The sequence below is a fragment of the Pelodiscus sinensis genome, chromosome 2 (assembly GCF_049634645.1).
Source record: "Pelodiscus sinensis isolate JC-2024 chromosome 2, ASM4963464v1, whole genome shotgun sequence".
Taxonomy (NCBI): domain Eukaryota; kingdom Metazoa; phylum Chordata; order Testudines; family Trionychidae; genus Pelodiscus; species Pelodiscus sinensis.
Window position 1 is genome coordinate 229,925,545 of NC_134712.1, and position 24,758 is coordinate 229,950,302.

At 43.1% G+C, this 24,758-nt stretch overlaps 1 protein-coding gene across 7 annotated transcripts in view; it reads left to right on the forward strand.

The window, feature by feature from the left end:
* Positions 1 to 3,890: 3,890 nt before the first annotated feature.
* Positions 3,891 to 24,758, forward strand: part of CCDC7 (coiled-coil domain containing 7) — a 347,366-nt gene continuing 326,498 nt past the window's right edge. For 4 of the 7 annotated variants that reach the window (XM_075922665.1, XM_075922668.1, XM_075922669.1 and 1 more), the window contains exons 1-4: positions 3,958 to 4,147; positions 10,669 to 10,728; positions 16,135 to 16,475; positions 16,613 to 16,723. In XM_075922665.1, coding sequence (XP_075778780.1) covers positions 16,191 to 16,475; positions 16,613 to 16,723 — 396 coding nt within the window. In that variant the 5' untranslated portion in view covers positions 3,958 to 4,147; positions 10,669 to 10,728; positions 16,135 to 16,190. Of the gene's footprint in view, positions 4,148 to 10,668; positions 10,729 to 16,134; positions 16,476 to 16,612; positions 16,724 to 24,758 lie in introns of all 7 variants that reach the window. The other 3 variants (XM_075922670.1, XM_075922667.1, XM_075922671.1) reach the window with 3 other exon arrangements.

Sequence of the window (24,758 nt, forward strand, 5' to 3'; positions counted from 1 at the left end):
ATTATCCATAGGGCTGACTATTTACACAACTTTATACAAGGAAACAGTAAAAAACCTAAACCACAACTATTTATAAACTAACTTAGTAACTTTTTAGCCACTGTCACTTGGCAAGCAATAAGGACAACTAAAAAATCAATTAGGATAGGGATGATGGTGGGGGGGGGGGAGGTGTTATACCAGTTCTGGAGACAGCAGGAACACAAGTACCGGTCACACGCTCATAAACTGTCTCCACTCGGGTCGACCAACTCGGAGTACGCTCAGTAAGACTCAAGAGCGGTGGGTGCAAGGCGTCTGGGTGATCAGGCCAGGCGTTCACTCAATGCGAATCCCCAGTGAGAGAGGGGCTGCCTGCCTGTTTTATTGCCTGTGAACTTATCACCTTATAGGTTGGTTTTTGCTGCAGTGGGTGGAGTAGCAGGCCTGAGCACCAGTCAGCCCACTGGCTGATCTGTTACTGCAATGGGTGGAGCGAGCAGGGGAAGATTATTAATTTACATGTCCTTATATGGAAAACACTCCACCTCACAGACAGAGCCCCCTATACCAGCCTCAGAGGTATTACAGGCTATGGCTCCCTGCGACGGGCAGCCATTTCTAATGTTCTGTCTTGGACAGTTTGTTGCAAGAGAAAGTTCCAGGGTTAGTATTAATGTGGTATGCTCTGTGGTTGTTAGTAAGAATCTTCCTGAAGTTAGGTGATTGTCTATAGGAGAGTATAGGTCTGTCACCCAGAGCCTCTTGGAGTGTAGTACCTGTTCCACTATAGATTGTAGGTTATTGATAATGTGTTGGAGGGGTTTAAGTTGGGGACTATAGTTGATGATAAGTAGTATTCTATTATTGGTTTTCTTGGGTCTATACAAGTGGTGTTCTATTGTTGGTCTGACCCTATCTTAAATCCTGTATCACTGCCTAAGTCTGCACTCCAGGAAGGTGCCTATCTGTGGAGGAACTGGGAAAGATAAACATCCAAATACATAAATCACATGTGAGCCTCAAATCTAGTAGACATGCTCAGATGTCGCATACCAGATCAGGCCCTAGATGTGAATTAGGCATATAGATGCTTATGTTTCCTGGTTTGTGAATCACTCTGTTGTTTGGATGGGAGATAATCTCAGAGGGTATGTCTACACTACAGTGTTATTTTGAAATATCTTATTTCGAAATAGTTATTTCAAAATAGCTTATTTCAAAATAATGCATCTACATACAAAATGCATTTCAAAATAGCATTTTGCTATTTCGAAATAGCGTGTCCACACTGAGTGGACTCTGAATCGCATTTGAGGCTGGCCGGAACCAGTTCTGGCAGGGCACCAGGTCAGGATTTACTGTGTGGGTCTGCTGCCTGAGGCTAACTGAGGTCTGTGCTTAAAGGGCCCCGCCCCCCCAGACAGCCAGTTCTAAGGAGTCCCTGCTTGCTTGTCTACCTTGATGAGGGACAGCAAAGCATTTTGTCTTTGCATGCTCTGATTGCCATCACTCGGGACACCACAGCATTCTGCAACATGGGGCCAGAACTGCCCCTGGGCACTCTGGTGCTTCTCTTGGACGTGTTGCTGCGAGAGGGGGCTGTCACTATCCAGGAGGCCCTGTGGGAGAGCTTCCACCCTGAGGAGCACTAAGAGTCTCCCTGGTCTGCCCCACTGGGGGCTTGTGCCTCATTCCTTCCTCACCTGCTTCCACTTACCCCTCCCTAACCTCCCTTCCTGATGTCAAATAAAATACATGTATTTTCATGAACACAAACTCTATGGCAGCTATCCTGCCATAGTTGGCCGCGTTCTTCCGTCTAGTGCAGAGATCATGGACGTTGGGGGCATCCCCCCCCCCAACTTGAATAAGGTTCATGATCTCCACCCTGGACCAAGAAGGTGCCTGCCTTCTCTGGACCCTGGCAGGCTCCTGGGAGCTGGCAGACTGGTCCTGGGTAGCGGTGGAGGGCTGGCTGGCACTGGCTGCCTGGCTCATCCTGGGGCCACTGGGTTAGGTGCAGCAACTGCTGGCTCTGGGCTGGCAGACTTAGAGCTAGCACAGGCCCTGTGGACAGAGTCTACCCCTTTAAGGGAGGCGGGGAGGGAAAGGAGCTTTCTTGGTTATGCTCAGAGTGACCACCAGGGCACCCTGGGAAAGGCTGGAGGCTCCCTATTTCAAAATAAGCGTCTATACAGTGCTTATTTTGAAATAGCAATTTCAAAATTGGCGCTATTCCTCATGGAATGAGGTTTACCAATTTCGAAATAAGCACTCTGCTATTTTGAATTAAATAGCGGTTTGGCTGTGTAGACACTAGTATTTTGAAATAACGGCTGTTATTTTGAGATAACTTTGCTGTGTAGACATACCAAGAGACACCTAGCATGAGGAAGCATTGCACAGTGCTCACAAGTGGAAATATAGGCATCTAAGGAATTTTTACTGAAGAAATTTAGGCTTGGTCTACACATTAAAATGCTAGGTTGACATATGCTGTCTTGTGTCTACCTTATTGTTCATGTGCCTACTTAAATTTGTCTCCCACTCATGTCAGTGCTCCATTATGACAACACAGAAATCACCTCCTCGAGCAGCATTAAGCCATCATCAACGTTCTAAAGTAGACCCACAGCCTGAGTGTAGCCACTGGCTATTTTGGTCACAACTGTGAACTCCAGTGTGCAAAGAGGAAGAGACTGGAAGGTCTCCCTCTCCTTTAAAGCCCTGCAAATGTTTGAAATGTCTTTTCCTGATTGTCCTGCTTGGCAGGCACACCTAGCAGCTCTCCACTGCTGTGTACAGTTGACCAGCTGACTATACTAGCTACGTTTCAGACTAGGTTTCAGACTACATGTTTCATGCCAACTGTGGTTGGACGTAGTCCTGTAATTTAAAATTAATCTTTAATTCTTGAAGACTCAAAGACAATCCTGGAAGGTTGACAACTCTCCTCTAGACTAATTTGGAAAAGACAGAAGACAGTGGATCTTCTGAGCCTGTAGAAAGAAGAGGCTGTGCAAATTCAGCTATTAACCTGCCATAGAAACTTTGGGTATGTCTACACTTGCAGCCTACTTTGAAGTAGGGCTGCAAATGCAGGCATTTGGAATTGCAAATCAAGACCGGGATTTAAATATCCCATGCTTGATTTGCATCGTCCCGGCCGGGCGCCATTTTTGAAATTTACAAGCCCGAAGTAACTGCCCATGTCTACACACGGCAGTGAAACAGGCATTCGAAATAAAGCCTCACTGCAGGAGGAATAAGAGGTAGTTTGAACTAGGGCTTTATTTCCAACGCCCGTTCCACTACTGCGTGTAGACGCGGGCAGTTACTTTGGGCTTGTAAATTTCAAAAAATGGCACCCGGCTGGGAAGATGCAAATCAAATGCGGGATATTTAAATCCCGCGCTTGATTTGCAATTCCGAATGCCTACATTTGCAGCCCTAGTTCGAATTAGCAAAAACTACTAGCAACCCTTGATTTGGGGTGTTAGGTGTCAAAAATACTTTTGAGGACCTGGTTTTATTACCCAAACCCCACATCACTGTTCCTGGGAGGCTCAAGGGTCTGAGTGGGCTGCCATAAATCCCCACTGACCACTGCTCATTCCCATAGGGCCTTACTGTGTCCCTACTATTTTGTCTCTCTCCCAAGGAGCTTCTCCTCCCGCTGGTTGATTTGCCTGCCCAATGGCTATTTCTGAGACTATTAGTAGACTTTTTCATGTTTGTTTTAGGCACACTGATAAAGTCTAAAGTAAAACAAAAAACAAGCACAGACCCCAGGGGAGCAGCCTGAGCCGATGCAGCTGAAGGCTGCTTGGATTAAGCCGCGGACACCAGCCGCACAGCCCCGGACGCCGCCACTGGCAGCTCATCTTAAAGCCCAAAAGACTCTTCTGTCCCGCTCCTCAAGGCGCAACCGCTTCGCGGCAGAAAAGGCCAGAGAGAGGCGCGCTGCAGCGCGCGCTCCCGCCGGAGGGGCTCGAGCTGGCGTTTGAAATGCCGGGGCAGCGAACGGTGAGGGTGGGCGGTTGCGGAGCGACCGCGCGCGTCCCCTTTGACCTCATTCCCCGGGAGAGCAAAGACCAGCGGTAGCGGGAATCGTGCGCCCCGTGAATTGAACACCGAGCTTCGTCTGCCGGGGCTGCTCGGAGAGGTAGGACTTGTCCTGAGGACACCGGGGACCCATGTCGATTGGGTAGTGATGCCTTGTTTTCTAGGCTCTGGGGGAACTGAGTGGGGTGCCCAATCCACCCACAAAGCCTCCTCCCGTAGGGTTTTGGGTGAACTGAGTGGGAATGTCCGAAGGCTCCACAGACATCCCTCCCATAAGAAATGGGGAGCCAAGTGAGTATGCTCTAACTCCCCTCACTCCCTGCAACACTCCCTTTAAGGACTGGGTGAGCTAAGTGGGGATACCATAAATCTCTACAGGTCTGTTTCTCTAGGGTCAGGTTATGACTATACTACAGACCTTACAGTGGCAGAGCTGTACCAATTGCAGCTACTACTCTGGGGCTACGTCTACACTCCGGGTTTTGCTGGAAGAGGCAATGCAAATGAAGTGCAGATTAGCATTTTCTCGTGCTTCATTTGCATAATCTCTTCCAATCCGTTTTTGTGCAAAAACAAGCCGTGTGGACGTTTCCTTTTTGTGCAAAAAAATCCTTTTGCGCAAGATCCTTATGCCTCAAAAAAGGATGCATAAGGATCTTGTGCAAAAAGGGGGGGTTGCGCAAAAAGGAAACATCCACACTGCTTGTTTTTGCGCAAAAACCTCTTCTGCAAAAAGAGATCGGAAGAGGTTATGCAAATGAAGCACGAGAAAATGCTAATCCACGCTTCATTTGCATTGCCTCTTCTGGCAAAACCCATAGTGTAGAAATAGCCTGGAATCTCCTATGTATCTTGCTCTATGCTAATATGAGAGAGCTCTAGGATGTTCTAGACTTTATCTTGTGTAGGTGCTAGGGGCTGTCCTAAGGGGGCATGAAGCCTGGGACAATCCTCCCTACCCTGCCTCTTGCTACCCCTGCTCTGCCCCCGCCCTGTTTCCACTCAACTCCTTCCCGGAAGTCTCCATCTCTACCCCACCCCTTCCCACTCCTCCAATCCCCATTCCGCCCCCTCACTCTTCCTGTCCTGAGTGACAGAGTGCTGTCCACACTGGCACTTTTGTCAGTGTGTTTTTTCATATCCCTGATCGACAAAAGTTTTACCAGCAAGAGTGCTAGCGTACATATAGTCTTATGTGGGTATCACACAGAACCTCTAAGGGTATGTCTACACTACATTATTTTGAAATAGCCTCTAGTCACAAAATTCATTTCTAATTAGCATTTTGCTATATATCTACACTGATAGGATGCTGAATCCCATCTAAGACTGGCCGGAACCAGTTCTGGCAGGGCATCAGGTCAGGAGTTACCTTGTGTGGCTGCTGCCTGAGGCTATCTGAGCTTAAAGGGACCCCTCGGACAGCTGGTTCTAAGGTTTCCCTGCTTGCTTGCCTACTTCGCTGAGGGATGACAAAGCATTTTTTCTCTGTGTGCTCTGGTTGCCCTCAGGACACCATAGCACTCTGCAGCATGGAGCTGGAGCTGCCCCTGGGAACTCTGGTGCTTCTCCTGGACGTGTTGCTGCGAGCCTGGCAGCACTCTCTGCAGGCAGTAACAGTCTCTCTGGTGTGCCCCACTGGGAGCTTGTGCCTCATTCCTCCCTCACGTCCTTCCACTTACCCCTCCCTAACCCCCCTTTCTGCTGTACAATACACGACGTGTTCATTACAACAAAGCCTCTTTATTGAACAAAACTGGGGTGGGGGAGGGGGAATGAAACTGAGGTAAGACTGGGGAAAGGAGGTGGGAGAGGGAAGGGGAAACCTGGGAGGAGGGAGCTGACAGAGGGAGACAAGGAGATGAAGGGGGAAGAGAAGCTCAGGGCTCAGAGTTGGGGGTCTCGCTGGCCCAACTGTCTCCCAGCACCATGAGTGTGGGGGTCTTGGTGTCAATGGGAGTGTGGGGAGGAAGAAGCGGGAGAGGGAGAAGGAGTGGGGGGAGGAGCAGGAGACAGCAAGCTCTGCCCCAGGGTCGATGACCACCTGGGGGGCACGGACCGTCCTTCCTCCAGGATGTGGTCCACGGCATCAAAATAGGGGCAGGGGTCTGTGTCTGCCCCTGGTTGGGAGCTGCCCCCGGTGGCCCTGGCATAGGCCTGCCGCAGCTCCTTTATTTTCATGCAAACCTGCTCCTGGGTTCGCATGTGACCTTTGGTGGCCAGGCTGGCAGCCATCCGCCTGTAGACGGTTGCGTTGCTCCATTTAATGCGGAGATCATGGACATTGGAGGCACCCCCCAAACCTGAATTAGGTCCCTGATCTCTGCACTGGACCAGGCAGGCGCCCGCCTTTTCCAGCCCCTGGCAGGCTCCTAGGAGCTGGCAGACTGGTCCTGGGGATTGGTGGAGGGCTGGCTGGCACTGGCTGCCTGGCTCATCCTGGGGCCACTGGGTTAGGTGCAGCAACTGCTGGATCTGGGCTGGCAGGCTTAGAGCTAGCACAGGCCCTGTGGACAGAGTTTATCCCTTTAAGGGCTCCGGGGAGGGAAAGGAGTTTTCTTGGTTGTGCCCAGAGTGGCCACCAGGGCACCCTGGGAAGGGCTGGAGGCCCCCTATTTCGAAATAAGCATCTACACAGCGCTTATTTTGAAATATCAATTTCAAAATTGGTACTATTCCTCGTGGAATGAGGTTTACCAATTTCGAAATAAGCGCGCCACTATTTTGATTGAATTTCGAAATAGCGGTTTGGCTATGTTGACATTGGAAAAGTTATTTCGAAATAATGGCTGTTATTTCAAAATAACTTTGCTACCCTAAGATTTTAGTTAGCAGTGTGTGTGTATGTCTATTTTGCTTTACAGAGTCTCCTTTATGAAATCTCAAGCTACTGGGAATGCCATAAATCTTACATATGCAACTCTGTAGCATCTTAGTGTACTTAGTGGCAGGGATTTGGAGCAATCAAATTTTTGAATAGTGACTGCTCCAGTTCTGCTCCGACTCCGCTCCGCGCTCTGACTCAAATTAATTTTTAACTAAATAAAAAATTTCATACTGTAATTTTGAAAAAACATTATTTTTATTCAGAGTTTTAAAACAATTTAAATGTCATCAACAATGATACAAACTAGAATCATTCATAATTCAATCTGTAAAAAATTATTGCAGCACTCAAGTCGTCTTTCATAGCCTGCTGCAGATCATTTAAAATTCACTCTAAAGCTGAAAACAGTCGCTCTACACTAGCTTGCATTGTTGGCATGCTCGAAGCAATTCTATAGGCAGCTTGAATGCGGTGAGGGTAGCTGTGAATGGCCTCAAAAACAGACTTAACTTTTAGCCTACCAATAGACTCCATCGCCTCACAGTCTTCTCAAAAGTTTCTCTCGAATAATGTTTCATTACAATTATGAATCTCAGTAACTCGTCGGCATCTTTCTTGTTTATCCAATTCCTTTTCGAAGTCGTCATCTTCTGAAGAATTGGTGCTTGAATTATCTCCATTTCCCTGTGATGGTTGAAGATGTCTCAGGGATGGATGCTCAAACAAGTTCAGAGTGGAGACGGAAGTTTGAGAACAGCCTGCTATTTCTGAAGGATCTGAACTTTCCGAAACCGCAAATTTGATTGTTGACGACTCCTTTTGTTGTGTTTTGTTTTCTTTAACCTCTTTCGCCGAGTTCAAATATAGCAATAGATTTTGTTTTTCGAGTCGTCGAGCAATATCAAGGAGCCCTTCCTTTGCCTTTGGTATTTCCTTTGAGGTAAGAAGAATCCGATACCGTGGGTCAACATAAACTCCAGCAAGGAAATGAATATTGTCAAAAAGCTTCTCTTCATGTTTCTGCATGGAGGATAGAATTCCTTCTGCAATTTGTCCACCATTTTCTTGCAAGAATTTTGACAGTTTTCACCATTCCTTCATTAAAACTCCCGGGGTTATATCGACAGCTTGAAGATTCACGGTTGTTTGGTTTAGCTTTGCCAAGAGGTCTTGCAGGTTCTTCACTTCGTCCCATTCAGCTTTTTTTAACTTGAGTTCTCTTGTTCCAGCAGCAGTCACTTCTTCACAATAAGATTGAAAAACGAGAAGCCGATCAATCATCACAGATGTTGAACCTCAGCGAGTCACAGTATCCAATGATTGAGTTACCCCGTGTAGATCAAGCAGTACACTTCGAATACTTGGGGTTCATAGTTTGACAACGACTTGTCGAATTTTTGCCAGAAATTTATTCACATGTTCTTTGTTCAGTCCATCCCAGACTGCCAACTGAAGAGTGTGAATACCACACCTCATCAGTTGGACTTTTGAGTCGTCCTCATGAAGTCATGTTGGAAGTATGAGGCTAGGATCATTAACCCATTGCGCAGCAGCATCCATGTTGGGTTCGATTTCATCCATTCCTTTAGTTCCTTCATCAGGAAAAATAGCTTCAGTTCTGTCCACATCCCTGTTCTCAGAGGTAGAAATGGTTTCGTTGTCATCGCTGAAATTTTTGACGGCACATGTCACGTTTGGTGAATTGTCAATGCAGATGCTCAGCACTTTCATTTCACTGATACCAAATTTTTCTAAAATAGCTTTTGCTTGACTTTTCACGTAGGAAGAACTGTGACACCCTTCTGTGTCGATTATGTCCAAGTTTTTTACCACAGCTTTATCTTTTCCTTCTTCGTAGTACTGAGCATTGATTGCAAGGAAATTTCTGTTTCCACGGGTTGCTGCATCCATTTTCAGGTAGCACAATTTTTGCTTCAAAGCTTTCTTGAGCTCTTCGTGATCAGACTCAGCTGTACTGACAACTAAATGACGACCCGCGTCGTGCCCCATCGAAATGCTAAGCTGCTGACCCATTTCACCTGCAATTTTTTGGACTCCTTTGTTCTTTAGGCTGAAGGTAGTGAGCGGTGTTGAACTCAAGCAAACCATCTCCATCAGCCCTTCACTGAAGGTACTGGCATCCATGGTGACTGTAAACTTTGAGGACTTTAAATATGAGTCAAGTTTTGTTTGCTCAATTTTGGGTTTCTTTTCAGATGAAGCGCCGAAAAAATCTTTTCTCCAGGAGTTTTCAAAGAGCCAGATGGATGTTTAGCCACGTCAACTTTTTGTTTTAACTCATCTTCCTGGTCCTTTTTTGTAACCGGCACTTGCTTCACTTGTCTTGAAGCTACATGGTTTGAGCTCGCTAGTCACTTCCTTTTCCACCTTGCACGTTGCCGATTTCTTCTTTGCTTTCCCCAAAAGCCCAAATTTGGGCTTTTCAAATTCAAAAGTAAAGATGTCATTGAGATCCTTTTCCGTAAATCGTCTATCAATCATGGGGGGTAGATTTGATATTTTTCTTGAAGCCATGGCTAAATATTCTTGTGCCGCTACCACATCCAAATGTTTCTTGTTATGGTCTTCGAAAAGCAATGAACAAAAGCATTACATTTTTTTATAATGTACCTGCTTGTAATATCTTAACCACTTAAGGTACTTGGAATTTATTTTGGATTTTCTGGACAAAAATGATTGCATTTTCTTTTAATACAAAATTACTATTAAAGTATATTTTACTATTTTAACATGTTTCTTGCAGTTTTAATGAAGTAAGAAGTCTTTTTAATATACATAATTAATATATATTTGTATTTATAAATTGCAAGTTAGTTTTTCTTATGAAATTTTGCGGTAAAAATATTCAAAATATTTTCCAAGTTTTTAATTAATATCTCAAAAACGCTTTAATATAGATATAGTAATGAAATTTAGTATGTGCTGTAGCATTAGTATGTGCTATCGCGGTTCTACAACATTAATTGTTGGGACGTAACGAGGCTACACTTTACAAGGTTGAAAATAAACACATACTAATCTAACTAATCTACGCGAGTACATACTTGCCTAACCTTGGCACAAAGGTGGGAGCAGTCTGCAGTGTTGCCGGATGTCTGATAATTATCTGATTCTTTAATAAAACATATCTCCAAAAAACTTTTTAATTTTGTATCTGTACATTAAATCTTGATTTCGGCCGAAGTGAGAATAACTGTGACATATTACGTAAAGTGGTAAAGTAGATGTTAATATCAATTGTTACATAATGTAAAACTTTTTGGCACCTTTAGGACATTCTTGCTAAAATATCATTCATTTTGGATTGAAAAAAACAAAAACAAAAAAAACTGGAGCAGTGGAGCAGTCAAAGATTTTCTGTGCTCTAGCTCCGCTCCAGCTCCGGGCAAAAACCTGCAGCTTCACTGCTCCGTGCTCCAGCTCTGGGCTCCGCTCCAAAGCCCTGCTTAGTGGGATTAAGAATCCTTCAGATCTTCAATAGAGTATTGGTGTGTTGAGTGAAATTCCTTTGAATCCCATAGATCCTCTATAAAAAAGATTTACAATCTTTTTCATACTGTGATTCCACGTTACTAGAGAAGAACATTTGGGACTATTCATCCCATTTAGCAATAAAAATGTCCCTCTGAAACCTATTTGTAACCCCCCTGGGTTGGGTGCATGTGCATGTGTGTGAAAACTCCCTGAAGATTAAAAACCTGTATTCTACAGGATTCTAGCATGTTTAATGAAAATGCTACATTGATCCAAATTTTTCTGCGTTTTCTTTTCAGTTTTGGATCATATATCACCAGAAAGGCCACTGAAACATTTAAGAAACTCTCCTGATGCAGGTACTGCCATGAGGTGGGGCAGGGACAACTTGCTCTTTTCTTGATGCATTCTTTCAATGTGTACTCTAGATCAACTAGAACAGTGGCCAAATTAATGCATAGTTGAAGAACATATGACAGCCTTAGGGCCATACAGGTAGTTTATATACAACGTGGATGTGGCCTATGTAACATACAGAGCTACATATGCAGCCAATAAAGGTAAATAGGTTGAGGACCACTGAAGGTAGTGAGCTTCCGAGCCAGGGCTGACAGACTCAGTCTTGTGGGGTTTGTGCTAGTATTCTAAATATAGCTATATGGACAGACAGAGCTTTGAAGTGGTGGTTTGGGCTCTGAAGCCTAGGGAGCAGGCCGTTGACTCAGGCTAGATGGCATGCTGCCATGGGCTGTCAATATACCTGAAAAGGCCTGAGTCCACATCATGGAATTGGAAGGAACCTCTAGAATTTATCAACTCCAGTCTTCTGCACTTGCGGCAGGACGAAGCATCATCTAGATCAGTGGTGGGCTACGTGCGGCCCAAGGGCCATGTGTTTGGCCCATTGGAATTTTATATGCGGCCAGTGAGACATTTTGTTTACTTTTACCCATGTGTAGGGTTGCCAGATCATGCTGGTTTTTGTCTGCATAGTTTTTTCCTACAAATATTACTAAAGTGACACACACTTAAAGCAAGGTTATATGAAGTGCACTGTGTGTGGATTGCACACATCAATCCACTGCGCTCCCTCTGCAGCCAATAAAAGTGCTGCTGTGGTTCAATTAGCATACTCCCCAAATTCTAGGTAGGTAAAACTATCTTATCCTGGGAGACTATCTTGGTTACGACAGTCTAGTGGCCCACTAAGATAAAGGATGCATACTTATGCAGCCTACTAATTAGCCTAGGTCCCCATCACTGATCTAGACCACTGTTTCTTAAACTGTGTTCTGCGATAGACCGGTGTGCTGCGGAGAACAACAGAGTTCAAAATGGCTGCCCTTAAAGGGGTAGGCAACCTTTTTTTTTGCTCAATAACTTTCCCCCCGACCTTTTTTTTCTCAACAAAAAGTCCTTGGTGTTCTTCATAAAAAAATTATTGTTTGGTGTTCCTAGGTCTTAAAAAACATAGGAAACACTGATCTAGACCATCCTTGAGAGTTGTTTGTCTAACCAGTTCTTAAAAATTTCCAATGATGGAGATTCCACAACCTCGCTAAGCAATTTATGTCAGTGCTTAACTATCCTGACGGTTAGGAAGTTTTTCCTAATGTCCAATTTAAACTTTTCAATCTGCAGTTTAAGCCCATTGCTTCTTGTCCTATCACCAGACTTTAATGAGAATATTTTTTCTCCCTCCTCCTTGTGACAGATTTTTAGGTACTTGAAAGCTGTTATCATGTCCCCTCTCAGTCTTCTCTTTTCCAGACTAAGCAAACCCAGTTCTTTCAATCTTACCTCATAGATCATGTTTTCTAAACCTGTAGTCATTTTTGTTATTCTTTTCTGGACCCTCTCTAATTTGTCCATATCTTTCCTGAAAAGAGGTGCCCAGAAGTGGACATAGTACTCCAGTTGGAGGCCTAAGTAGTGCAGAGTAGTGTGGAAGAATTCTTTTGTCTTACTTATAATACTCCTTTTAAAGCATCCCAGAATGATATTTGCCTTTTTTGCAACAGTGTCACACTGTTGACTCATATTTAGCTTATGGTCCACTATGGTCCTACGGATGTAAGCGACTAGTCAACTACCAGAGAGAGGCAGCAAGGGGTGGGTGGAGGGGATGGCGAGAACAGGAGCTGATGTGTGTGTGTGTGTGGGGGGAGGGAGGATAGAGGGGGATGGCTTAAAAGCCTCAGGGGTAGGAGATGCAGAGATGTAGCTGAGGGACTGGGTGCAAGCCAGGAATCAGCTCATTCCCGGCTTGCGCCCAGTCCAAGATGCTACACCTCTGCTTTTTAAATGTATTAAGCACCTCCAGCTCTTAATACACTAAATCAGAAGTGCAACCTCTGGGACCAGGTATGAGCCAGGACAGCTGATTCCCAGTTCAGGCCCGGTCCCCCCCACTGTGCCTCTGTTTTTTAAATGTATTAAAAGCCTAGTACTATACTTTTAAATTACTGTTTAATTAACTTCCTGAAATTGAATGCTACTCTGATGGAGGTCTGGGGTGTTTTTCCTGCCAGTGGGATGTTACTTTTAATTATATTATGGTCACTATTACCAAACAGTTCATCAATAGCCATGGTGTCCAACCAGTTCTATAGTGGCTACTGTTACCTGTCCCTGGATCAGCCAAGGAAATAACTTAGACAAAGGGTGGCCTAGAGCAGCACTGGAGCTAATTTATTAGTATAGATTTTTAAGGGTAAGGTGATATTCATACACACATCACGTTCATACTGACAGTTAAAGGTAGGCTGCAAGTGTGGGGTAGTTTACTTTCAATTTCACAAGCTGGCCAGGCTTCAGCTTTCTGGAGATTGACCACAAAGGTGATGAGGTTCGCTAAAGTTCCTTTGGATCCATGGGAGGGACTACTGCCTCTGGTTCAATCCCAGGTTTCACGTCCCTTTTGAGAGGAGATGATTTCTTGGCTGCTCGTCAGTTAATTTATCTACATTGCAGGGTCTTTGTTTGCCTTAAAAGGTTACAGATCCTAAACTGCCTTTGATTGGGTATTTCTCATTCACACTTCACACTCATTCTACAGATTACATACATATTCATAAGCATACATTAAGCAATATGATTTCTAGGCAAAGTCTGGCCTCATGGCCTCAAGTAACAAGAAACTTATCATATAAATTGTATTGCTTGATACACTAAAGAAGACCTAATGTAAACAGTATGGGTTAACATAATACAAGGCATAATAAAGAGCTTAACATAAATCGTAACCACGGTCAAGGAAAAGGGGAAATCAGAGGGGTATACTCAGCCAGCTAGCAGTCAGTGTGTGTGTGGGGGGGGGGTCATTGTGACTGACTAGCTATAGCTACTGCTATAGCGAACTAACCACATTGTTCAAGCCAACTAGCCATACACAACCGGCCAATTAGCCACATTTGGCTAACATGTTGGACACCATGGAACTAAAGTCTCCTCTTGGACCTGATCCTGTACTCCAGTTAGGGCTAAATCAAGTATTGCCTATCTTGTGTTTCAGGAGTTGACGCTCCAAGAAGCAGTCATTTAAGGGTTCATGCTTTCTTGATCATTAATAGAGCTTTTCGCCTACTCCTATACTTTCTTTCATCTTTCTCTTGGTCCTAATATTATTTACTGACTCTTTTATTGACTTTTATGTCCTTTGCTAGGTGTAACTTATTTTGTCCTTTAACCTGATTTTGTCCCTACATGTTTGTGCTATTTTTGTAGTCATCCTTTACAATTTGTCCTGATTTCCAGTTTCTGTAAGAATCCTTTTTTGATTTCCAGATCATTAAAGCACTCCTGATGGAGCCATATTACTCTCTTCCTGTTTTTCCTGTATTCCTTTGCATTGGGAGAATTTGTTGTTGTGCTTGAAATATTGTGTCTGAAACTGCCCACTCTTCTGAACTCCATTTTCCCTTTTCTTCCATGGGACCTACCTTACCTACTTATTCTCTGAGTTTGTAAGGCCTGCCTTTTTGAAGTCAGTGATCTTTATTCTGTTTCCTCATTCCTTCTTTCCCTTAGAATCATGAAATATATTATTGCATGATTACTTTGGGTACATCTACACAGCAGTGTTGTTTGGAATAATTGATGTTATTCCGAAATAACATAGTGTGTGTCTACACTACAAACCTTTATTTCAAAATAATGTTGAGTTGAGGGACTTCTGTAACCCTCATTTTATGAGGAGTAAAGGAAATCGAAGGAAGAGTGTCCAGGCGGCTCTTGTACATTCCAAAGGGAGAGGAGCAGCAGTGGGACTGGTGTGAGTGAGACTTTTTCAAATCCCCACTCACGCTGTTTCCTCACTGCCCCTTGCCTCGTTGCCCCCTGAAGTTATTCTGAAATAACACTGCTGTGTAGACATACCCATAGTTAAAATGTTAGCAGACATGGAAGCCTGGTTTATATTGGCACTCCCATTGATACGGCTTTTGGAGTTATTCTAATGTCAGCAATAGCCTTTTCCAACGTTGCTTTCTTCTTAAACCTTTCTGTTTCTGTTTCTAGATATTTCAGTTCCTTTCCTGTCAGGTTTTCTCAGTTATTTACATTTTGATAGTATTGTCTAGGTTGGTTGGTCCTGCCTCAGCACTGAGGTTGGGCTAGATGACTCCTAGAGATCTCTTCCATCCTTTCATTTCTATGTTTGTGTTAACAACTTTTGTTGTCTTTCTGCTTCCACCACACATAGGCTACAAAAGCAATGTCTTAGCACCTGTGTTTGTAACCAAGGGAACCCCCCTGTTAATCTACTTGGATTAGCACTGATTAGGCTCAGCCATGTGTTTAATGCCTTGGGTAGTAGCTTTTATTTTTCTGCAGCTGTTTCATTACATAAAGGACTTAATTCCTCTATCTGTTAAGTCTGAAAGAGAGTGCTTGGCGTATTCCTTTGGTTTAATCCCAAAGACTGTCTTTGAATCAAAGATCCCTTTAGTTACCATTAGCACCTTTCAGCATTATAATCTATACGTTCTCCATAGTTAATAATACAATTTAAAAACATAACAGTCAACTTTATTTTCCTATTATTTTTTACTTTTCCCCTTGGCGAGTTTTATATCTTATGTTTCTACTGCAAAATCAACAGAAATTGATTCATTTGGTTTCATTTTTTATAGTACTTCACAGGTATCTTTCATGGTGTTTGTGCAGATATGGAAACCAGGATTTAGTTAAAGAACATTTCTAGAGATCTTGCCAAAATTATAGAAATTAAAACAATTTTAAATTTCTTTGGCTTTATTTAAAAAAAAAAAAAAGAGCAGGCAGTATTAAAAACACAGGAAAAAAAAAGGATTCTGCAGTTTGATTGGTGGACATCACTTGGGTTCAACACAGATGCAAGGGTCCACTTGTAAAAGTAATTGCAGGATCAAGGCTCAGACCACACAGGATTTTGCATAATCATTAGCTGTGATGGGTGTTTTGTCTGAGTTTTTATCCTACATACCTTTCAAAGCAATTACATTTAATAACTCTATTGCAAGGTGTTTATAATTGTTCAGATAATAAGCTACAGATTTTACTCTTGTGTCTTTTTTATTAAGATGAGTGTTATTGCACAAAATATTTGTAAATATGGGTACTTTTGTTTGTAGACATTTGTTGACTGCTCAGTAATTAATTTAAAACTAAGTTTTTCTATAATTTCACTCAGAATTTCTAGACAATGAACTTATATTTTTATAAATAAATATAAATGAGTTACGTTTTAATGAGAAATTGTGTACATTTCCTCCCCCAAATTATAGGGTGACATAATAAATCTTTTGTCATCTATATTTGGAAAGATAGCACAAATAGCAATATGAAAGCAACAAAGCAGATGAAATCCAGCACTACCAGAGAAACGAATGCGGGAACATCCACTTTTAAAAAGAATGCATCTGTGTTACAAGGTTCATCTCCTAATAATTCAAAGATAAAACATAAAATAAAGTTCTTGGCAAATGATAATGAGCCACTGGTCTTCATACCTCCAGCTTCAGGAGAGTCGATGGTAAAATATTGTATACCAATTCCATCTGAAAATAAACCTGATAAGGTAGATGAACTGCAGATGCTAAAGGATATCACTGATCATCTAAATGAGGTATACATTTCTTATCATTTGATTGTGAATTCTTAGTTCAGATAATATTTGCATTTTATTATTTTTTGCTTTAAGAGTTATTAGGAGAAAATATGCTTATTAATTAATATAAAATTATGTGAAAACGTTTTTTGCAGCTTGTGCACACAATGGAATATGTGTATGCTAAGAAAGTTGAACAGAATGAGGAAGAGGAGCAGGAAGAGGAAAAGGAAATGGAAGAGGAAAAGGAAAAGGAAAGCTCAGTTGTATGTGTTATATAATAGTTCTATATAATAACAGATGTAAAAATGTGTTTTCTAGCTTTAGTAGTTTCTCTTAAAATGTCAGGACCAACAATAACTTTAACTCACAAAATTGTCATATTCTTCCTAGAGCCATTGATTAATCACAGTTAACTTATGTAGTTAACTAAAAAATTAATCACAATTAAAAACTAATCATGATTCATCACACTGTTAAACAATAGAATTCCAGATGAAATTTGTTAAATATTTATGTGGATGTTTTTCTTCATTTTCAATATTGATTTCAACTACAACACAGACCAGGCCGACACAGACAGGGCCATTTTGTGGCTGTCTCTGCTCCGTTCACTGGTGCTGTACATGTAGGCGCTTGCTTCGGCATCAGGGTTTGTCTGTGTGCTTTTCCCGGTGTGGAGGATGAGTCGGTGATTGCTATATTCATGCTCTGTGTCAGAGCGGGTATTGCTGAGGCAGAGCTCAGCACTGTAGAGCAGGAAATGGCCTCCACATCTCCCCGGTCATTCTGGCTGAGGGACTAGGCAATAAGGATCTGGCAGGTGAGACCCTGGTCCTTTGATGTCCCTGAGGTGTTGGAGACGCTGACCTACGTTTGGGAGGGACTGCTATTTGATCTAATGAGAGGTCTCTCGTCGGCTGTAAAGCCTCTCCAAAAAGGACATGCGGAGCCTCAGCTCCCGATCTTTTCTTGCCCTGGCCGACACGCTTCTATAGTGTTCACATTTTTGTGGGGTGTATGACTCCCCCAGACAGCTAACACAGCAGCTTTGACCATCAGAAGCTGGTATGGATTCAAAATATAAACTGCTTTCTTTGTTTTATTATATTTATCACAAATATATGCACTGTAAAATGATAAACAAAAAATAATATTTTTCAAATCACCTCATACAAGTGCTGAAGTGCAGTCTGTTTGCCAAGAAAGTGTAATTTACAAATATTGATTTTTTTGTTTACCTTCTTTTATTCAAAACCAAAAAAATGTAAAACTTCAGAACTTACAAGTCTACTCAGTCTTACCTCTTGTTCTGCCAATTGCTAAGCAAACAAGTTTGTTTATATTTGCAGGATATATTGCTTCTTGCTTCTTGTTTAGAGTGCCACCAGAAAGTGAAAACAGCAATCCACATGACACTTCAGTAACTGGCACTGCAAGGAATTTACTGCCAAATATGCAAAATATTTGTATGCCCCTTCGAGCTTTGGGCAGACATTCGAAAGGGAGTGCTTCCATGCTGATGATGCTCTTTAAAGATGTAAGCAGGGTCCAAATCACTGCTTCCATTCCAGCCAGCTGGAATGGGAAAGAAATCCTGGTTGTGTTTATGTAAATACAGTTTGCCTCGGCTTTGCTTAGATATGTTATATATTTGGCTGTTACAATGGTGCTTTGCTCATTGTATCATCTTGGCTTGTGCTGAGTCACAAAATGTATTAATACTAATTGTAATGTCTGTAATTTTGGGGGAAATACAAAAGAAGAAAGTCTGTGCTGAACTTGATACAAAGGAGGGAAACATTTTCAGTTTAAAGAATGAGATTCTGGGTGTGTGCGTGTAAGTAGAGTTCACTCAGTTTTCTTAGGCCTCCTAGATATACAACTATTACAATGGTGTTTTGCCCATTGTAACCACTTTGGATGCTATGGCGTCACACACTGTGTTAGCACTGCATGCAAGAATTGTGAGATCTGATCACCAATGCTTGTCAGTTATTGCGGGAATGCAGAAAAGTCAGACTATGTTTAACTCAGCTCAAAGAAGAGAGACTGTCAGTATAAAGGAAAAACTTAAAAAAACAACAAATGGTCTAGTAGCACCTTAAAAACTAACAAAACATGTAGATGGTATCATAAATAATGGAAAGGAGAAAAAAGACAGTGAATAGATTGGAAATTTCTGGAAATTTCCACTACATGCATCTGACGAAGTGGGTCTTTGCCCACGAAAGCTTATGCTCCAATACATCTGTTAGTCTATAAGGTGCCACGGGATTCCTTGTTGCTAGTTAATAGATTGTTCAAGTTACAAGAGGCTGATAAGAACAATTAGCACTTCCATCGTGTGTTTGGTTAAGTCATTAGGATGTGGAAGGTAGTGTGGGAGTCAGATGATATCCATCTAGTGACTTAACCAACCAACCAACCAACCAAACAGTGCAGATGCTAATAGTTCTTATCAACCTCTTGTAATTTGAACAATCTACTCTTGTAACTTGAACAATCTATTCACTATCTTTTTTCTCCTTTTTTTCCTCCTCTCCCTCTTCTCTAAGGGTATGTCTACACTACCCTCCTAGTTCAAACTAGGAGGGTAATGTAGGCATACCGCACTTGCAAATGAAGCCCGGGATTTGAATTTCCCGGGCTTCACTTGCATAAGCGGGGAGCCGCCATTTTTAAAACCCCGCTGGTTCGAACCCTGTGCAGCGCGGCTACACGGGGCTCGAACTAGGTAGTTCGAACTAGGCTTCCTATTCCGAACTACCGGTACACCTCGTGGAATAGGAAGCCTAGTTCGAACTACCTAGTTCGAGCCCCGCGTAGCCACGCTGCACGGGATTCAAACCAGCGGGGTTTTAAAAATGGCGGCTCCCCACTTATGCAAATGAAGCCCGGGAAATTCAAATACCAGGCTTCATTTGCAAGTGCGGTATGCCTACATTACCCTCCTAGTTCGAACTAGGAGGGTAGTGTAGACATACCCTTATTTATTCTTGGATCTGGACTTTCAATACTTCAGTCATCTGAAGAAGTGGGTTGTGCCCATGAAAACTCATGATACCATCTACAGGCAGTCCCCGACTTACGCGGATCCGACTTATGTCGGATCCGCAGTTACGAACGGGGCTCGCCCCGGAGGACACGGACTGCGGGACCTCGCGGTCCTGCCGCCCGTGTACTCCGGGGCTTTCTCCGCGTCTCCCTGGTCTGCAGACCAGGAAGACGTGGAGCAAAGCCACGGAGGGGCTCGGGCAGCAGGGCAGCCCAGGCGCGCCTGGGCTTCCCCGCTGCCGGAGCCCCTCCTCGGCTTTGCAAAGCCTCGGGGAAGCCGGCAGCGGAGCAGCCCTCTGGGCACTACTGGACCAACCCGGCAGCACCCCAGCTGCTCTGCCCCAGGCGTCCTGATTCAGTCGCTGCTGGTCAGTTTCAGCAGCGGCTGAATCAGGACGCCTGGGGCAGAGCAGATGGGGTGCTGCTGGGTTGGTCCAGTAGCGCCGAGGAGCGTCGCTACTGGAGCAACCCAGCAGCACCCCAGCTGCTCTGCCCCAGGCGTCCCCAAGTCAGTTGCTGCTGAAACTGACCAGCGCTGACTACAGGAAGCCCAGGCAGAGTTGCTCTGCCCCAGGCTTCCTGGAATCAGCTGCTGATCAGTTTCAGTAGCAGCTGACTTGGGGACGCTTGGGGTTCTTAAGTTGATTCTGTATGTAAGTCGGAACTGGCGGTCAGTTTCAGCAGCGGCTGAATCTGGACTCCAGTTCTGACTTACATACAGATTCAACTTAAGAACAAACCTACAGTACGTAACCCGGGGACTGCCTGTACATATTTTGTTAGTCTTTAAGGTGCTACTAGACTACTTGTTGTTTAAGTTTTTGTATATTTCCTGTTCTGTTTTACCTGCATTCTGCCATATATTTCATGATATAACAGTCTTGGATGATGACCCAGTACATGTTTGTTTTAAAAATGCTTCCACAGCAGATTTGACAAAAACAAAGAAGGCACCAATATGAAATTTTTAAAGATAGCTACAGCACTCAAACAAGATTTAAGAATTTGAAGTATCATCCAAAATCTAAGCTGGATAAGACATGGAGTATGCTTTCAAAAGTTTTAAAAGAGAAACACTTTGATGTGGAAACTATAGAACCAGAACCACCAAAAAAGAAAATCAACCTTCTGCTGGTGGCATCTGACTCAGAGAATGAAAATGGACATGCATCAGTCTGCAGTGCTTTGGATTGTTATCAAGCAGAATCCATCATCAGCATAGACACTTGTCGTCTGGAATGGTGGTTGAAGCATGAAGGAACATAAAAATCTTTAACACATCTGACAAGTAAATATCTTGCAATGCCAGCTACAATAGAGTCATGTGAATGCCTATTCTCACTTTCAGGTAACATTGTAAAAAAGAAACAGGCAGCATTATCTCCTGCAAATAACCAAACATAGTTGTCAGTGATTAGCTGAATAAGAAGTATGACTGAGTGGACTTGCAAATGCTAAAGTTTCACATTGTTTAATTTTTTAATGCAGGTTTTTTGTACATAATTCTATATTTGTAAATTCAACTTTCATGAGAGATTGCGCAACAGTACTTGTGTGAGATGAATTGAAAATACAATATTTTGTTCTTTGCAGTGCAAATATTTGTAAGAAAAGTATATATAAAGCGAGCACTGTATTCTTTGCATTGAGTTGTAATTGAAATAAATATATTTAAAAACAGAAAACAGCAAAAAAGTATAAATTTTAAAAATATTTTGATATTCTATTAACAGTGTGATTGTGATTGATTTTTAATTGCACAATTTATTGCTATTAATTTTCAATCCTCTTGACAGCCCTAATTCTTACCAATAAAAATAATTTAGTACTATAAATTTACAAACATAAATAAGCTCTCAATCACAGGCATATAAATACCAAGATAGTTAGAATAACAACTTCCAGGTCGTAAAGGTTTTAGTATTTAAGGTCTTACAGCTCAAATCCTGAGAAGTGCTGAGGACCTTCAACTCCCATTAAAACCAGTATTTTGCAAGATGGGTCCCTGCATAAGGGATACTTTATGCATTGGTTTTATGTCTATTTAATTATATTGGTTTATTTTACATCAGTTTAGAACAGCGGTCTCAAACTTTTTGGCCTGTGACCCAATATGCTGAACACAGACCTTTCCATGGACCATCAGTGGACCATCAGCCCATAATAATAAAATGGGTGTGTGTGTGTCGGGGGTCCAGTGCAGGAGTGGGCTTGGGGTGGAGTCTGACTGGGATGTTGGGTGCAGGAGTGAGCTGAGGGTGGGGGAATCTGGGCATGAGGGGAATGGAGGGCATTTACTTGGCTCCATGCCTCCTGCCGCTCCTATGCACTCTAACTTGCTGCTACTATTGGCTGTGATTCCAGCTGAGGGAAAAGCCTCCGGGTGAGTAGTTTCCTGTGCTGCCGTTTCCCCAGCCAGGGGGCATGGAAGCAGCAGCACGACATGCTGATTCCTTCCCCTGAAAGCCAGATCCTTCCCATGGGGCTCACCCTCCTCCACTGGTGAAGGGGGTGGAGTGTTTATGGGGAGCTGGAGCATCAGTGCAGGCTCCCTGCTGTGTGTGTGTGGGGGGGGGGGGGGGCGAGGAGGGATCGGCTGAGCAAGATGGTTGTGGACTGTTAGTGGTCTGCAGACTACACTTTGACAACCACTGATTTAGAAACATATAATTTAATCAAATTAACTCACAAGCGGGGATCCACGTACACCATTGTAAAAGTATGTATTACAGACAAGGCTGGTAGCAGCATCTTTTATGAACATTATCCAACATTTCTCATTGCAAGAACCTATTTTTAGTTGCATATATGTTTGCCAAATGTCAGTCTTTTGGACTGAGAATTTCCATCCAAATTGTCTATATCTAGGTGTTCTTTTTTCTTTTGAAAATTTCAGCTAAAATAGACAGTCATTACTGAACTTGAGGTTAGGAAAAAATACAGTGCTTCACAACTTTAAAAATATTCTGACAACCTTTTCTTTAAGAAGCTATGCTTCTTGGGCTTTGAAATAAGGACCTGAGATTTGACAAGGGTTAACCTTTGTGTCATTGATTTGCCTGTTGCTGTTTTGGTAAAAATCTGTCCAATTTTGACTAAATCCTAAATCCACCTCTATTCACACATGTCCAATAGAGATGTAATGTTAGTAACTAAACTATCCTCAGTTTCTGTTCTCACTGAATGTGCTGACGCCACTCACAGAATTTAGTGCAGAATAGACTGCACAAACTATCCCTCTAGAGAAACTGAGCATCCACTCACAGCTGCTATATTTGACTAGGCTGTGCATGTGCCATCCTGCAGACCTATTGAGCATTATCTAACCCAAGGATACAGGGGAAAAGCCAGACTTTTCCTGTTTCTTAGGGCTAGGCTAGGGATGGGTCAGAAACCATTTGTAACCAGAACTCCACATTGCCCTATAGAACCTGGAATGGAACCCAAGTCTCATCATTTTTCTTCGAGTGCTTGCTCATGTCCATTCTGATTAGGTGTACACGCGCCGCGTGCACGGATTCCGGAGCTTTTTTTTCCCCTTAGCAGTATCCATAGGGCCAGCAGGGAGCCCCCTGGAGTGGCGCCGGTATACCGGTGCATATATACCCCTGCTGGCCCCTCCACCCCCTCAGTTCCTTCTTACGGCCTGTGACGGTAGCTGGAGCATGCTTTCAGGCTGTTAGCCTATCTCTTAGCAGCTGTATTCCTTATCTGTTGTATTATAGTTCTAGTTGAATTTTTATGTAGTTAAGTAGTTGTTAAGTGCTGTAAATATTTAGTTAGATAGGGGAGCACAGCGGAACCCTCCCCGTGAGCTCAGGGCACAATAATCACGGAAGTGAGGTTACTTCTATGCTGCAGCAGCCTCAGAGCTCGATGTTGAGTGATAGTGACAATGAGGATCAAGAGGAAGTAGTTTTCTCATCACAACAATCCCCTGCACCTTAAAAGAAATCTACTGAGGTTATACTGCTACCTAAATGACATCAGGCACAGTCACTTTACCTATGCTATGATCAATCATGGAAATGCATTCCCATTGTGGTGGTCATCATGGGACCCATGGGCAGCATACAAAGCCTGCCGACAATTCTTCCACCTTTCCTGATGAGGCCATCATTCCACATCCATCTACACTGGCAGATGAGTTTAAACAATTATAAACATTGTTTAAATGTATAGCTATTAGGACCTTTTCCTAGAAGAGGTTCAAAGAAATCAACATAAGCCATCATCTTCTTTGAAGACAGTTCATCCCATAAATACAGTTATCCTTGAACCAGCAGAAACAGGGTGGCAGCCACCTCTTCCTTACAAAAAATATTATGTGCCGGTTAAAGGACTGGATTTCCTGTTTTCTCATACACAATCAATTTTGCTACTGCTTGAAGCAGCAAACCGAGCCAAACAAACACAACACAACTCTACATCACAGGACAAAAATCATAAGTGTCTAGACCTCTTAGGCTACAAGATCTATACCGCCTAAACACTACAATTCCTTATTGTCAACTACAATGACTTCATAGCAAAATATAACTACAACAATTATGGAAGGCTCTTTGTGTTTACCTTGGACTTCCTTGAAGACGAGACCCCAATTCAAACCCATGCTCATTGAAAGACAACTGGTTGTCAGGACTACCTCACAGCCCTCACTAGATGTTGCTGATACTGTGACCCATACCACAGTTACAGCTATTTTGATGCACAGAGCCTTGAGGCTTCTGTCATCCAGTATCCCAAAAGAACTACAAGTAAAGATAGAAGACTTGCCTTATAATAATGATAAATTATTTTCATCAAAAACCAATGAAGTTTTCATACCATGAAGGACTCTCACGTGATTCTTCACATGCTTGGCATTTATACATTGGCCTCTAAGGGTACGTCTAGACTACATGCCTCTGTCGCCAGAGGCATGTAAATTAGGCTACCAGACATAGGAAAATGAAGCGGCGATTTAAATAATCGCTGCTTCATTTAAATTTACATGGCTGCCGCGCTGAGCCGACAGCTGATCAGCTGTTTATCGGCTCAGCGCGATAGTCTGGACGCGCGGGTGGCGACATCAAAGGTATTTGTCGACCACCCAAGTATGCCTCCTGGGATGAGGTATGTAGTCTAGATGTACCCTTAGAAGAAGCAATACCGACTCTACCACCAAGACAGACTGTATGAGTCAGGCAGACAAAGAAATAGATCACCTCGATATCGTCAGGCACAACTTCAACAACCGGTGTC